The 14,965-nt window shown below is 35.7% G+C and overlaps 1 protein-coding gene across 1 annotated transcript; it reads right to left on the reverse strand.

Annotated features, from left to right (window-relative positions):
* Positions 1-475: 475 nt before the first annotated feature.
* Positions 476-9,542, reverse strand: LOC110800471 (RNA polymerase I-specific transcription initiation factor rrn3). The gene is made up of 15 exons (XM_022005776.2): positions 9,230-9,542; positions 8,208-8,291; positions 8,047-8,118; positions 7,319-7,390; positions 7,005-7,247; positions 5,823-5,936; positions 5,526-5,639; positions 5,178-5,312; positions 5,008-5,076; positions 4,462-4,568; positions 3,899-3,982; positions 3,664-3,751; positions 2,908-3,027; positions 2,624-2,808; positions 476-1,179 (listed from the first exon to the last, which is right to left on the reverse strand). The coding sequence occupies exons 1-15, from the start codon at positions 9,353-9,355 to the stop codon at positions 879-881; spliced, it is 1,914 nt and encodes a 637-aa protein (XP_021861468.1). The 5' UTR covers positions 9,356-9,542; the 3' UTR covers positions 476-878.
* Positions 9,543-14,965: the final 5,423 nt, after the last annotated feature.

A 14,965-nucleotide genomic window follows, 5' to 3' on the forward strand; every position in this document is an offset into this window, starting at 1 on the left:
TACAAAGCAAGATATCAGTTGAGGAGAGAGAGTTTGAGAGCTATATACCGATAATGCTGCTTGGTCACACGGTAAGTGCCTTCAAATAAAATTGGAGGGGATTACTATCAAATTAGCTATTAGCTAATAGAGTTACACTCCCTGCATGAACCTTGACAAAAAAATATTAGCAGCATGCAAACTTGTCGCAACAACGTTTGTAACAACTGTTAAATTTAAGGTTAAACAAATAAGAACATGCTTTTGGTCAGATCAAAATCGGAGTATAAAAATGTTTCATACTCCGTTAAATTTTGTGGTAAGATACGGATGCTCTAATGTGAGCACACACAAGAGGAAATAAACATGTAAATGCAACATACCTTTGCCAACTACCACATTCTGGGTAAAAATATGTTGAATGACTGTTACAGCAACAGAATTACATTTGATCAATTATTGACTAATTGAATACGGACGACATTTCAAGCTCATGTTCCATCAAAATAACAATAACTGTACTTTCATATTACACTAGCAAGAAATAGTTTTAACTTCGATGTATCGTCATCATATAAATTACAATTTTTTCGAACCACCAGAAAAGAACAAACTAATTTTCGACTTTTGGCACTAGGATTTGAGATGTTACATATATTATGCTAAACTAATCATCAAATTATGAATTAGACTTTGAGAGATTACATAAAAGCAAAACAAAATTTGTAGAGAAATACAACACAATCTGATGACAACCCCAGATTTCTAGCCGTGAATCTCATCTTTGGAGAAAGCAGCCAACAAGTGGAACTTTGAGAAGAGCCCTTGGCGAGTGCGCGTCTCACTTCAGCTGCTAGTTCTTGGGTTCCTCATTTAACCAAACAAGCAAAAGAAGTGCATCACAAAGATTCCGGGCTCATTGACGGTTTGAGTTTAGATGGCATTTGCATAGGGGTGCGTGAATTACGACCAAACTTATTTTTAAGCACAGAATCTTTAGGTGTGATGGACATCCTGTTCAATGAATCATTAAACTCGTCGAGATAATCATCTTCAAAACCTTCTTCTACCCCTTCATCTCGGGATGCTGCTCTGTTCATATTTGGGTAAAAAACATCAACATCCTCGTCGCTGCTGCCTTCTTCATCTTCATATGTTTTTCGAACCATGGACCAGTAAACAAAATTCGGTCGAATGGAACTGCAAAGAACAAACAAATATTAAAAAATGGAAACCATGACACCAGGAATAGAATCATACGAGGTGTAAACCTCGCCACCACTTATAAGATATCAGACTCCATAACCACCTTTTGACTTCGGAAGTGTATGGATCGGTAGGTCAGTACAGTCCTCATAAAGCAAGCATCCAAAAATAGGATGCCGTGAAATTTCATACAATGGGTCAAGGGGACGACCCGAACCAAAACAAAATGGAATCCCCCTTTCTCTGATCCCTATATCACACTATAGGTCACTTATTACTTCACAGGATATGAAATTAGTAAAAGAGTTATATTTCTTACATTATCACTAACAAGTGACGAGCATTGCAGAGACTCAAGAGCTTGAACCAAAGCATTAACAATCTCAACTGAACTCTAATTACGTTATTTTATATAATCACAAACATCACAGAAGATTCTAGTTTCTATTCCATGCCTCAGACAGACAATTAAAAACGTAGAAACGCATATTCGATAATATTCATAAGAGTGATGAATACTGCTACCAGTAAACAAGAATGGTCAGACAGACCCAACCATTCAAGCTTCACTTACTCTAGGAACATGCCATTTCGTTTAGACCATATTTTTCCACACCACCTAGTTACTCACAACTTACATAGCACACAACATTAATCATCTTCCCATAAAAATAAAATTCCAGAGAGAATATTCTACTTATTATTTTCTTTTACAATCCTTGGGCCTGTAGTTCGCAAAAAATACAATCTTGAAGGGGAAAGAAGGGCATACTATGGATAAACTCAACTAGCTTCTAAATTTTTCCTTGCAATAGAGACTCATCTTTAGGCAACCTTGAAAGAAGAAATGCGCAAAAATGGAGGTAGGGATGATTCTTAACCTTAATTCAAGTATCACTAATACTCTGTACATTCTCCCAAAAATAATGATATTCAACTAGATTTTTAATCAGCATTAAATCCCAAGACTGACAGTAAACATAAAATAGTCCACACAGATTACAAAAAATGGGGATTCATGCACTACTCCTTCAGCCTACAGTAACAAACCAGTATTTACTTTAACAAATCAATGAAGGGTATGATTCATGAACCACCTCCTATTTCCCTTCTCTTTAGGATAAACCATGAATAAATCAAGAATATAAATATTAAATAGAATTTGGCATTAGGAGTCTTCAACACCAGGTCATAGATTCATTTTATGTACTGTAATTGACTGTTATTTTGAGAATGTGAGTGTAATGCTACATAATCTAGAACTCCTATTGAAGATACCCTCATGCCAGGTCATACTACTTGGCTAACCATAATCACCAATTCACCATTATAACTAATTGGACGACATGTCACATCCCCTACATCACGTGCATATACAAGATAATGAACCCTCCTGTGGCTAATTTGTGATTGTTATAGAATTAGAGAGAGAGAGAACCTGTCACTTTTCCTCAACAGACAAGGGTCAAATGGGAAGAACATGTCAAGCCTTTCAATTCCCCCAAAAGCTTTGGAATGTTCTGACTCCAGCATATCATGGAAGACGGGAGTTCCACTTTGATGAAGTAAATTAGCTGACTTTGCTTGCTGTACAAATTCTTCTACAATAGATGGCAAGCAGACCTGCATTATGCGATGTATAAAAAGGATTAACATAAAATAAAGGTCTATCAAATATCAAAGGAGAAAATTGCAGAAAATATGACAGTTTTTTGCAAGTACCTTCAATGGCTCCAGATGATTTATCAGTATTTCCCTCAAGGGAAAACCAACGATTTGTGATTTCAAATTTGAAATATCAATGATAGATCTCAAACGGAAACAAAGGACATACATGACGGCCTGCAGTAGATGAATTAGAAGCTGTTGAGTCTTAAAAAGAATCGCAAAACATATTTCACAGGAAGGAAAGGGAATTAAAATACAATCCTAAAACTAAGACTTGAACAAAAATCCATCTTTTTATCAGTAACACAAAAGTAACCAATATAAAAAAATTAATTTCTGGAAAAAAGAAAAAAAAAACAGTAACACGCTGCTTGCTTGTAGAAAACTGCCACTACTATCAATTTCAATTCCAGATTCCAGGATCTGTTTTTAGGAGAAAAGGTTAACAAATATATTACCAAGAAACAGCCATAAGTTCTTCAGATTCATAAATAAAGAAGCATCAAGACTATGTTTTCAAAAGTTTCTTCAAATGTGAGTGAATCCTCACGAGAACCAGTACCCTTCATCCAAATCCCCAAAAAAAAAACACAGCAGCTAGGATGTTTGAGCCTATTTAACACTTATGATGTTTTTAACCCCAACTCATCTCAGATAAAATATGTCCCCCCTCCTCTAACAGAATAGTAAATGTGAAGAACCTTATGGAACGGAGGAAATACAATGTAAGGGAAGGTATCAATAAAGCCATATAATATAAGCGTACACTAAACAGAAGAGGATAGAGTTGTCAGGGAGACATGGTAGTACCTGACATCCAGCATAAAACACTCTATGAGCTTTTGGATCGAAATTGCTACTTTGGAGTCTGCAATAATCTGAGCACCACTTGGCAAGTCTGAGATTTTACATAAGTTAGAATTGTTTTTTTTCTCCAGAAAAATCAATCTTGAAAACTAAAAAACTATGAGTACAATTGCGTTAAGTAAGAAGTTGCACCACCAAGTCTAAACAAATTAATTTGTTAAACTGCTGATCCAATTACCTTCCCAAAATGTTCACAACGAGGGTCGTCGTCAGAAATCTCCCACGAGACAAGAAACTAGCTAGATAAGCAACAGCACTCATCCTACACAACATCAATAATGAAGGCTCGTCAAACAAACCATAAGCAAGGGGAATAAAAAGAACGAGACATAAAAATGAAAAGTTCCATTCACCAGTTTACAACACTTTATCAGGACAAATTAAGAAAGGCCCCCAAACTACACATACAGGCAGCACCAGTATCAGGTGCACATTCAATAATCAAGTTAGAAAGTTTAACCGCTTGAAGGAAGCAGGTTACCACATGAGCTACAGCATAGCTAAACCAACCTATACAACGCGTAATTTCTTATTTAACATCTTAAATTGCATATTTCCAACAATTTTCCCATTATGAATTATGTTCCAGCCACCTAAGGCCAGAAAATTGCTAGATGAAGGAAAGTTGAACTTCTCACTGTATTCTGTGTTCCAAATCACCTTCCACTTCCTCTCATATCTCCACTAATTTTAAAATTTACAGCATATCACATATATCATTCAGTGAACATACAATATTACCTGGTAAGTGGAGGAAAACTGCTACATATAAAAATATCAGCAAGAAATTCAGCAAATCTAATGCCGCAATTTTCAGGATCCAGAGAACACGCATAGAAAATCACAAACTGCAAGAAGATAAAACATAGGTTACTAGAGAGTAAATTAGAATCGTCAAAAAGCATAATAACTTCATTTTGAAAGGTATTCACAAGTGATTCAGTAAGAAAAGTGAGCATTCAACTTCACCAATCATGTGTTGTAGGAATCATGACTAACATCGATGAAGCAAAAGTATGCAATTACTGAAGAAATGCTGGGAGAAAAAACCTAAAAGAAACAGTTTTTCAACACAAGAACCTTTTTCTTTCTCCTCTAATTTTAGTATACAAAAAATGTATTGTGATGGATGATATCACAAGGAATGATCAAAAGAAGCTTTGAGAGAGAGAGAAATATCAAGAAAGATCTGCAGAAGTTGCTTTGCGCAGTGCTAAAAATCTACAAGGAATGATCAACAGAAGCTGAGAATGTGTTGTGATGGAGTTACACTGGGAAATACATTACCTGTGCAAACTTTGACTTGTAAGCATTCAGAACTGTTATCTGAAATGACTGGAGGAGAGATTCAAACACCTATTCACATTCAAGAAAGTGTTAAGAACAAAAGGCAATCAGATACTGCAGAACATAGGTATGTGAAGGTTACTTGACACATAAAGGAATCCAGAAAATACCTCAACCAAACGACCATTCTCTTTGCAAGATTTTAAATACTCAAAAGTAACAACCATAAGGCTATCCAATTTCTCTAACTTGTCAGACACTCGATTTTTCCAGAGACGTTTCTGGCCCGAAGTTTCTCTCAGAAACTGAAAATTTCAAGCTAGCATAGCGTCAGTAGATGCTATTTTTAAGGGATTTAAACTTTTTTGGGAGGAAGGGGTGGTAATGGGAGTTTTTGCAATAATACCTCTGCATCATTCCCGTTAAAGTTTCTTTAACTGACATTAATGAAGCAATATAAAACCAAAAAGGTACCAGTAAATTATTAAAATAACATGAGAATCAAGTAATCAACATACCTCACCTCCATCATCATCATCATCCTCATCTAGTATTTGCTCGTCTTCCAACTCCATCTCAAATATACCTTTCTGGGGGTTCTCCTCTAGAATATCATCCCATCCAACCTCCACCTACAAGTATCACAAATCAAAAAATTTAAAAATTAAACTTAAGTACAACTATCATTTTAAAGTGCCAAAAGGACAGAAATTTACAGGTTAGTAAAATAGGGGGGCACAAATAGTAATTCTTATTTGAAGGTAGTTGGTACAGCAAGGTGTTGTCATTACTACATGTTACTTCAGCATACTCACGTCAAAATCTATCAGCAAGTCTACCACAGCCATGATTAGAAATCTATTGCCAACAAGCTCCCCAATTGCACTGCCCTCCAGCTTGAGCATGTTTTCTACAAACATCACCACAACCTACAAGAAAAAGAACTCACATTAACAATAAAATAATTGGAAGCAAACGTGAAAACTCTCAAATCACAGCACCACCAAACTATAAAAGAAAACTCTACTTTTTCATGATAATGCATATAGATTAACATGGGAAAGATGGGGAAGAGTGAGAACACTAAATCCACAAATCCAACCACAGCTGTTTAGTCCACTGTGTGAACTCTGACCACCACAAAAAGCCCTCCAAAATTCCCCCCTCAATCACTAAGGTGCTAGACTGCTAGGAGTCCATTATCTGCCATCTCGTCACTATGCCAGGCTGCCAGGATACACTAACAATGTCCTAGTCAAAATGCATAACCATCCCTTCCATATCATTCTTTCTGCCAGCTTAAAGGCAGATGCAAATCATGCAATTACAAGAGGCCGAAACAACTACACATACTGTATGGAGTATTTCAGGGAAGAAGGGAACATATACTGACTATTTTAAAGTGGCAATGATGTCCACTAGAAACGACTAGCATGCCCCTCTGAAACAGACTGCAATATATGTATCTCGAATTCTCGATCCATTTAGTATATAACTGACCTCCTTTCAAGAGTAAGGAGAAACACTACAACAGCGTTACAACAACATACAAAACAGGAAATCTAACAGATTGGCACAATGACAATAAAACTTATTCATCCGCAAGAAGAAGATAAACTGCTTGAATTTTATTTCCTCTGTGCTCCTCCAGCAACCTGCCTCAACCCCTCCCCTCCCCATCCTGATCCTATACATGTATTGCTAATAGAAAAAAGAACACAACGAGACTGGGAAAATACAAGCAAATAAGCTATGAACTAAAAATGTAGAAAAATACCATACGAACAATCTAAATGGAAGAAACCAGCAATTTTACAGGTGTTCCACTATTCCCTATACCTAATTATTTCAAGAATGGAATTGCTTTAATTCACTACTTGGTAACTCTTTTAAAACTGCATCAAACAAATTGTAGGGACCAGTACATACGCATACAGCTCATCATCAAATTCGGCATACACATCCCTTTCAAACGATGAACATAATTCTGAACTTACAGGTTCTTGCACATTATTAAAAACTTTTGGCATCCTCTGTAAAACAATAGGCAATAATCTTGATGGAGCAAGTGGAACCAGGCCTGCAATAAATTCCAGAGCAGAATGCACCCTGCTCAGAACGTGGTCCTTCTTTGCAACTCCGTGTGGCCACTTAAGTGCTTCTACAAATCTCTTAGGAGGAGTGAAGTTGCATACGAGCATATCCAAGCAGGAATCAACATATTTACCACTCGAGGAAGCCTGCAACATGTGAAATGAGACAAAAGGAACAAAAAGTTTCACAAAACCATGCTCCATGTAAGATCACGTACCAGGGATACAATCAACTCAATCAAAGCATCCATGACATCAGGGCTATAGCTCCACATGCTCATATTAAAAATCTGCACCAACACAATCATGTAAATATATATATATAAATAAAGTGTGGGAACTAATGGTTCGAGCAGATAAACTAAATGAAGAGCATTTTGAGAGTGCTCTTGACTCTTAAGGTAAAGGCAACCTCGTGGATCCTGCTAAAAACTAGTCTCCTCGTCCAATATTGTTTTCCAATCTTCCTTAATATGGTTTTCCCAAATAATTTCTCACAGTTTTTTTTGGATATAACAACTACTTCACTCTTTCAACTACCTTCATTGCTGCAATTCAAAAATGTTTTCTCTGCCCCCTCATAATTCCATGCCCCCAACAACCCATTTCTAAATATTCCAACCATGGCATTCGTTGCCTCACCAATATTCTTAAATTTGTGTTGAACCCTACTGTGAAAAACAAGGAATGAAAGAAGTATATTACATAAAACTAAGTTCGATGACGCCCAACAAAAATAAGTACGACAATGAACAGCTATAATCAGATAATTTCGTCCCAAAGTCCCAATGCCAATGCAAAAAGGAAAGTGCGGGTTCGCATGAGACATGTACTCATAAGGATAAAAAGAAAGAGAGAACGAGAGAAATGAGTAATCTAGTTATGTGAAAAAAGTCAACAAATTTAATCAATTGAATGTGACAAACCAAACAAAATCAAATCTTACAGTATCAAGAAGACTCCCATGGTGCACGCTATCTATGCATGAAACTGCTCCAGCTAAGGCCTTCAAGCTTGTCTGCCAAGCAGGTAAAGATGCTTTTTAGCCAGAGTTGCAAGTACAGACTACTAGCATAAAGCAACTTCCAGAAAATAAATCAAGCTTACCACAAGCATAGCTATATCCTCATACGCAAGATGATCATTGTAATGTAACAACCCAATGAGTTCATTGTAATCATCACTCTCGTCCTACAAGGTGCATATCAAATTCATTACGCATCAACCAGCCACAAATAAAGCTAATTCACATCAGAATACCATTTTATCTTAACATACGCACTTGCAAAGACTACAAAAGACTTATTATTTTTCAGTTACTTTCTCTTCCTTCCGTGATTTAGGTCCTTAACTTTCAGGAGTCTTACAGAAAAGATTCAAGACAGACTCAATATTTTTGAAGAAGGAGAGAGAAGGTTAGAAGTAAGATTGCCTACAATGATTAAGGAACACATGAGTCACATGACATTGTATCGCACCACCGCTAACACACTATCAGCAAGGGTGGGGGCAAGTATACGTCTAGCCAGACATTCGTATCATCATAAGTAGCATGTGAGGAAGTGAACAATAAGATCATCTCTCAATTGGGCCTCAAAAATCTTGTGTAGCTATTTTTTAAACCTCTAGTAGTGAGACTCAAAATCATTTTATTTCCGAGATTTAAGAGTCACAACATTAATACTACTATATCATAAAAAATTAATCAAAAAGAGAACTTCTAATTCTTTTCTAGAATAAAGTTATCGAATTTGTAACTGTTCTGCTAACTTGTCTAATGGTAGGGCTCTCTTTTAACAACACTCTCTTCTCTTGAACCATTGCAATTATGTCGCCCACCTCTTTATCGTGGAACTCAAAACGATTAAAAATCAACAAATGGCATCACTGTGGACAGTTAGACTATATTTATGTAATTTGATTAAGGCGCTGGATAGCAAAATTAAGCACTATTCATCACTAATCTCAGCAAATAACCAACTCAAATCCAATTTTTTCACTTCCTAAGTGTTAAACAAATTCAATTCATACTTCACAAACGCAAATTGATTAAAAGCAACACAATAAAATCACCAATTAGAGCTCCAAAATTTGAAAGAAAAAAGTTATGGAAATCGAAAATTAAATACCGTGGAAGCAGACTTAAGAGCTTTACGAATATGAAAAACAACTTCAGAGTCGGTACGATCAATATCGTCAGCCTCCATTTGCTGATACTGCTCTTCCTTCGTGTAATTCGCTGGCTCTACTCCCATAGTTGCCCTCTCTGTTATTTCTCTCACCTCTGAATTTCGGCGGCGATACGTGCCGGAAAATTAATCGGCGGGGAAACAGCGGCGGTGATGTTTGGAGAGAGAGAGAGGGGGAGTGAGAGTTTGGGGAAAACCCTACGGAGAGAAAAAGAAGAAGGGTATTCAAAAGGGATTGGAAAATATCCAAGTGTCCTCCTTTTATTTGGTTGACCAACGGAATCGTTATATATTGTTTACTTTTTTCTTTTTTTTTTTTTGATGTGATTGATTTTTATCTTTCCTTTGGCGCTTAAAAATTAAGGAATTAGGAGAACTACAGCAATCAAATCTATCTTTATTATTTAATATGAAGTACTAGATTTTTACCCGTGCTATACACGAAATTTGTTAAATTGTTAAAGTTAAAATAAAACTCCTATTACAAATGCCATATTTAATATATTAGATTAAATTAGTGTTTATTTTAAATTGAATTTCATTATTTATTTATTTTTTAATTATTAAAGTGTTTGATTTTGGATGGAGTTGTATACTCCATCCGTTCTTAAATATTAGTCATGTTTTGACTTTTCATCTCGTTTCAACTTAATGTTTAAACGTAAATATCTCCAAATACGTATGTTAGAAAAATATAAAAATTTGATATTGTTGGCACTCAACCTTTTTTAATTCAAAAATAATTTAGAAATCTTATTGGCCGAAACCATTAGATTTCCTACGTGGCGCTCTAATATTGGATTAGTGTTTGACTTTGGACAAAATTTTATTTTAGATTAGTGTTTGAATTTGGATTAAATTTTATTTTAGATTTATTTTTAATTAAATATTTGATTTTGGATGGAGTTGTATATATTATTAATTAATTAATTAAAATATCTACGTGACACCTAATTATTATCTATGTGGCACTCGAATTTTTTAATTCAAAAATAAATTAGAAATATTATTTTTTATTGGTCAAAACCAATAGTAATCCTAGGTGGCGCTCTAATATTTCAGCAAATATAATTTAATTAGCCATAGAATATCGAATTATACAGATTTACACAATACGAAAATCACAAAAGAAACATTATCAGACATGTCTACAATATGGAGCCTACTTTACAGAATTAAAAAGTTGTGTATATGTTAATGGGTTCATAAATTCAAGTTGTCTAACAGGGATTTTGTGTAATTCATTCGTGCATTTGCATAGGATTTTGTGTAATTCCTAATCACTAACTAGCGAACCAGTTGTCGAATAGTGGGCTCCATATTATTGGTTTGGGAAATTACGAGCAGACCATTTAGTTAGTTTTAATAATATAGATGTGATGCATTAGCACGAGCAAATTTTATGATATTGTTGAGCATAGTATTAATAGTTTATGTCTAATTATCTTACTGTTTATATATTTGTTCAAATGCAATTGTAGGAGTAGGTAGACAAGTACCTGTGAGAGATGTCTTATTGTGCAACACATAGTACGAGCTAGAATTTTATTAATATCCGTGGTTGTTTTTTACTTTTTACAAATTATGCTAATTTCAAAATTGATTTATTACTCTTTATATCATTTAAAACATGATTGAAACCATGAGACTAAATTTATGGGATAAGTTTGCCATTGATTAAGGCTGTTTTTTATTCGATGAGGGGAAAAAGAATCATGTTTAGGTGCATCTATGTTAGTTGTCGCAGACTATCATGGTAATTCTTTTTTTTTCTTTTTTTTAAAGGGAAAAGGAAAATTATCATTAATAAATCGTCATACGGCATCTACAACAATAATTAGCCCTAAATAACATATAATCTAAAACATTAATATGAAATTCTTCATCCAATTTACTAGTATGCACGTTTCGGAACCGCTTCTTTGATATGGTAGTATTCCAACCATAATCGACTTTCGATAACTCAATATCTTTAATGCCTGAGGTTAGCAATTGAAATTTGACCTTCATCTTGACGTTCTTGATCTTCAACCATTAATATTTTTTCCTAATACACATAGCTCTACGAAATAACCTAAGAAACAAATTTCCTTGAAGGAAAAGAAAAGCCCTGTTTTTCAAGGGAGAAAAGGTCCTCGCACAACGAGGAAGCATTATTATAACCTAAAGACAAACAAAATTAAAGGAATAAACTAACAAAATAATAAATATTGGGCTTTCCACCGATAAAATCGATGGAAGCCCCTTCAAAATTCACTAATGGAGGCTATATAGCGTTTGAGAGGGTTTGAGAGGGAGAGAGAAGAAGGAGGGACTATCATGGTAATTCTTAACACAATCACAACTAACATGTTGCTCTTAAAGTAATGAACATTTTTAAAATTAGTCTTCCTTCTCGATCCATTTATAGTACCCACATAGTCAATTTTATCAGAATCAAATGTTTTTAGACCATTATGGATCTAGAAATTATTTTTTTAATATTTTTTAGCTTCCTACTTCAGGTTTTATATTTTGTTTAAGACACATTAATATTTAGATATGTTTTGGGTTTGCTACACAATATACATTATAGTTATCATCGTTGTTTAAGAGAGTTTTATACTTTTAAAAAGTCGTGTGCAATAACACGGGCACAGACTAGTTGATATTAATGCTCATAAGTTTGTGTTTCTTTAAGTTTCAGTCAGGTCAATGTTAACGCATTGGTCACCTAATATTGTTTAAGGTAACGATAAATCGACAGTAGATCGACAAGATAAGGTTTGTTCATATGTCACATGACTCACATCATCATTACACAAATCTCTCGTCTAAGAAAAACATTTCATCAACAATTCACAAACCTATTCAGAGGTTTGTATATGAGAATTGAGACCCACTAATAAATATTGCTTCATATGTTATTAGTGAACTTGTTGCTACTCTCTAAAAAAGATGAACCAACCCTCTTGTAGTTTGTTGTAATTTCTCCGCTCTTTTTTAATTGACACGTTTATTTTATCATGTTTGTCAATATAACGTTTCAACCATTAATATCTTTCACTTTATTAGGTAAAACTATAAAAGGTTGATCTTATAAATCTATACAATGAGACGATTATAACAAGACCCTACTTTACTATATATTTTCTTAAATATAAATCGCAATTGATAGTCAAATTAGATCACATGAATACTAAAAATCAAAATGTCCCTCCATCCCAAATTACTTGCACCATTTTGACTTTTTGCACTATTCGCATAATTCACTTTGACCATATTTTATTTCTATTATATGAAAACAAATGTTTTTTTTTTTTGGCAAATAAGAGATTTATCACCAAAAGGAGGAAATAGGCAAACTGCCTCAGTTACAGCACAAGCAAAACAACAACACAGCCCCTAATACACTTATCTACTCAAGTTTAACAAAGTAGAACTTAAAGAATCAGAAGATCTACTAGCTACATGGAACTGAATCTACCTAAACAACCTCTCAGGAGTTTTACACATCTGATTGTACACAACATCATTCCTGTTCAACCAGATGGAGTAGATACATTCAGCAAAAAACATACCCAACAGCTTGTGTCTGCTTCCACTTCTTTTACAGCTCTTAATCAACCATTGCATCTCATTATCAAAGGATTCTGGCCTTCTCTTGAACTGCAGCAGATCCAAAACTTTCTGCCAAACTCTGCAGGATAGGGTGCAAGCAAAGAACAAGTGCTCAATGTTAGGTTATGATACATATGACAATTCATAAATCATGCGGAAACAACCATTTAGCCAGGAATACATATTATTTACACATAATCATATAGCATAATTTAGATGCATACTCTTTGTTGCGTGCCTTCCCTAGCTGCGCCCGAACCGAACAAGAACAAGTCTTTAGGACTCCAAGTGTCGTCCCTCCGTAGATAGTCCACAGCACGTCCGGATCCGCCTTAAGATTGACCAACTAGAATCGCCCTTAAGGTACTAGAATTTTCGGCACTCTTAGGTAAGAAATATGACTGATTTTTTTCTCTCAAAACTCACTTTGAATACTTGAATTAATCTCAGAAAATATGTGACCCTAGGCACGTATTTATAGAGTTATGGAAAGGGAATTGGAATCCTAGTAGGATACGAATTAATTAAACTTAGAATCCTACAAGAACTCTAATTAATTAATTTATCCTTTTAGGAATAGGAATTTAATCATATACTAACTCTAATAGTTTTAGGAATCATGCATGAACACAAACTCACACACACACGGCAGCCACGAGGGCCGGCCATGCGTGTGCGTGCGAGCAGCAGCCCACGCAGCGAGGCCATGGCCTTGGCGCGCGCTGGGCCTGCCTTGCGGTGGGCCTGGGCGCTGCCTTGGCTGGGCGCGCGTTTGGCTTGCTGGGCGATGGCCCGACTTCGTGCTGGGCCTTCGTCCGGCAGGCCTCGTCCGATGCTAATTCGTACGATACGCTTCCGATTAAATTCCCGGTTCCGGAATTCATTTCCGATACGAACAATATTTAATATTTCCGATTCCGGAATCAATTTCCGTTTCGAACAAATATTTAATATTTCCGTTTCCGGAATTATTTTCCGATTCCGATAATATTTCCGATTCTGACAATATTTCCGTTTCCGGCAATATTTCCGATTCTGGCAATATTTCCATTTCCGATAATATTTTCCGATACGTACCATGTTTCCGTTTCCGGCAACATCTACGACTTGGATAATATTTATATTTCCGATACGATCCATATTTCCGTTTCCGGCAATATCATCGTATCCGGAGTATTCATTTCTTGCCTGTGACGATCTCAGCTCCCACTGAAACCAAGATCCGTCGATTCCGAATATCCATAGATGGAGTATCTAATGCCATTAAATACTTGATCCGTTTACGTACTATTTGTGTGACCCTACGGGTTCAGTCAAGAGTAAGCTGTGGATTAATATCATTAATTCCACTTGAACTGAAGCGGCCTCTAGCTAGGCATTCAGCTCACTTGATCTCACTGAATTATTAACTTGTTAATTAATACTGAACCGCATTTATTAGACTTAACATAGAATGCATACTTGGACCAAGGGCATTATTTCCTTCACTCAATAGTTTCAGTACCCATGGAGCAAACAGGACATACTTCAGAGTCAACAACCCCCCATTTAAACAGCCTGTCCAAAGTAGGAAGCCTTTTCTAGATAGCAATCCACATGATGAAGATACTTTTAGCAGTAGCCAAGTTGTTACATAAGAGTCTTCTCCATGGAACTTTAGGATGATCTCCACACAGCTTTCTATACAGCAGTTTGATTGAGAAACAACCACCCTTCTCAACAGCTGACCATCCACCCACATTAGTGACCAACTCCTGACAACCAATAATCTTTTTAAGTGACCAGGACATAGTAGAAGGGCAATGAACATCAGCAATAGACCTCCCTTTCATATAATACCCATCTACCCATCTGGACCACAACCTGTCTTTCTTGTGAGTGATGGCCCACAAAAGCTTACACACAGCTGCCTTATTCCATATCTCCATATCTTTAATGTTCCAACCACCAGCAGTTTTAGGCAAACACATATGAGACCAAGCAACAAGGGCTTTCTTAGAGCAATCAGTACCACCTGTCCATAAGAAAATTCTGCAGTAGCTTTGTACTTCCTTAATGACTTTCTTAGGTAACACA

This window comes from Spinacia oleracea, chromosome 4, assembly GCF_020520425.1.
Source record: "Spinacia oleracea cultivar Varoflay chromosome 4, BTI_SOV_V1, whole genome shotgun sequence".
Classification (NCBI taxonomy): domain Eukaryota; kingdom Viridiplantae; phylum Streptophyta; class Magnoliopsida; order Caryophyllales; family Amaranthaceae; genus Spinacia; species Spinacia oleracea.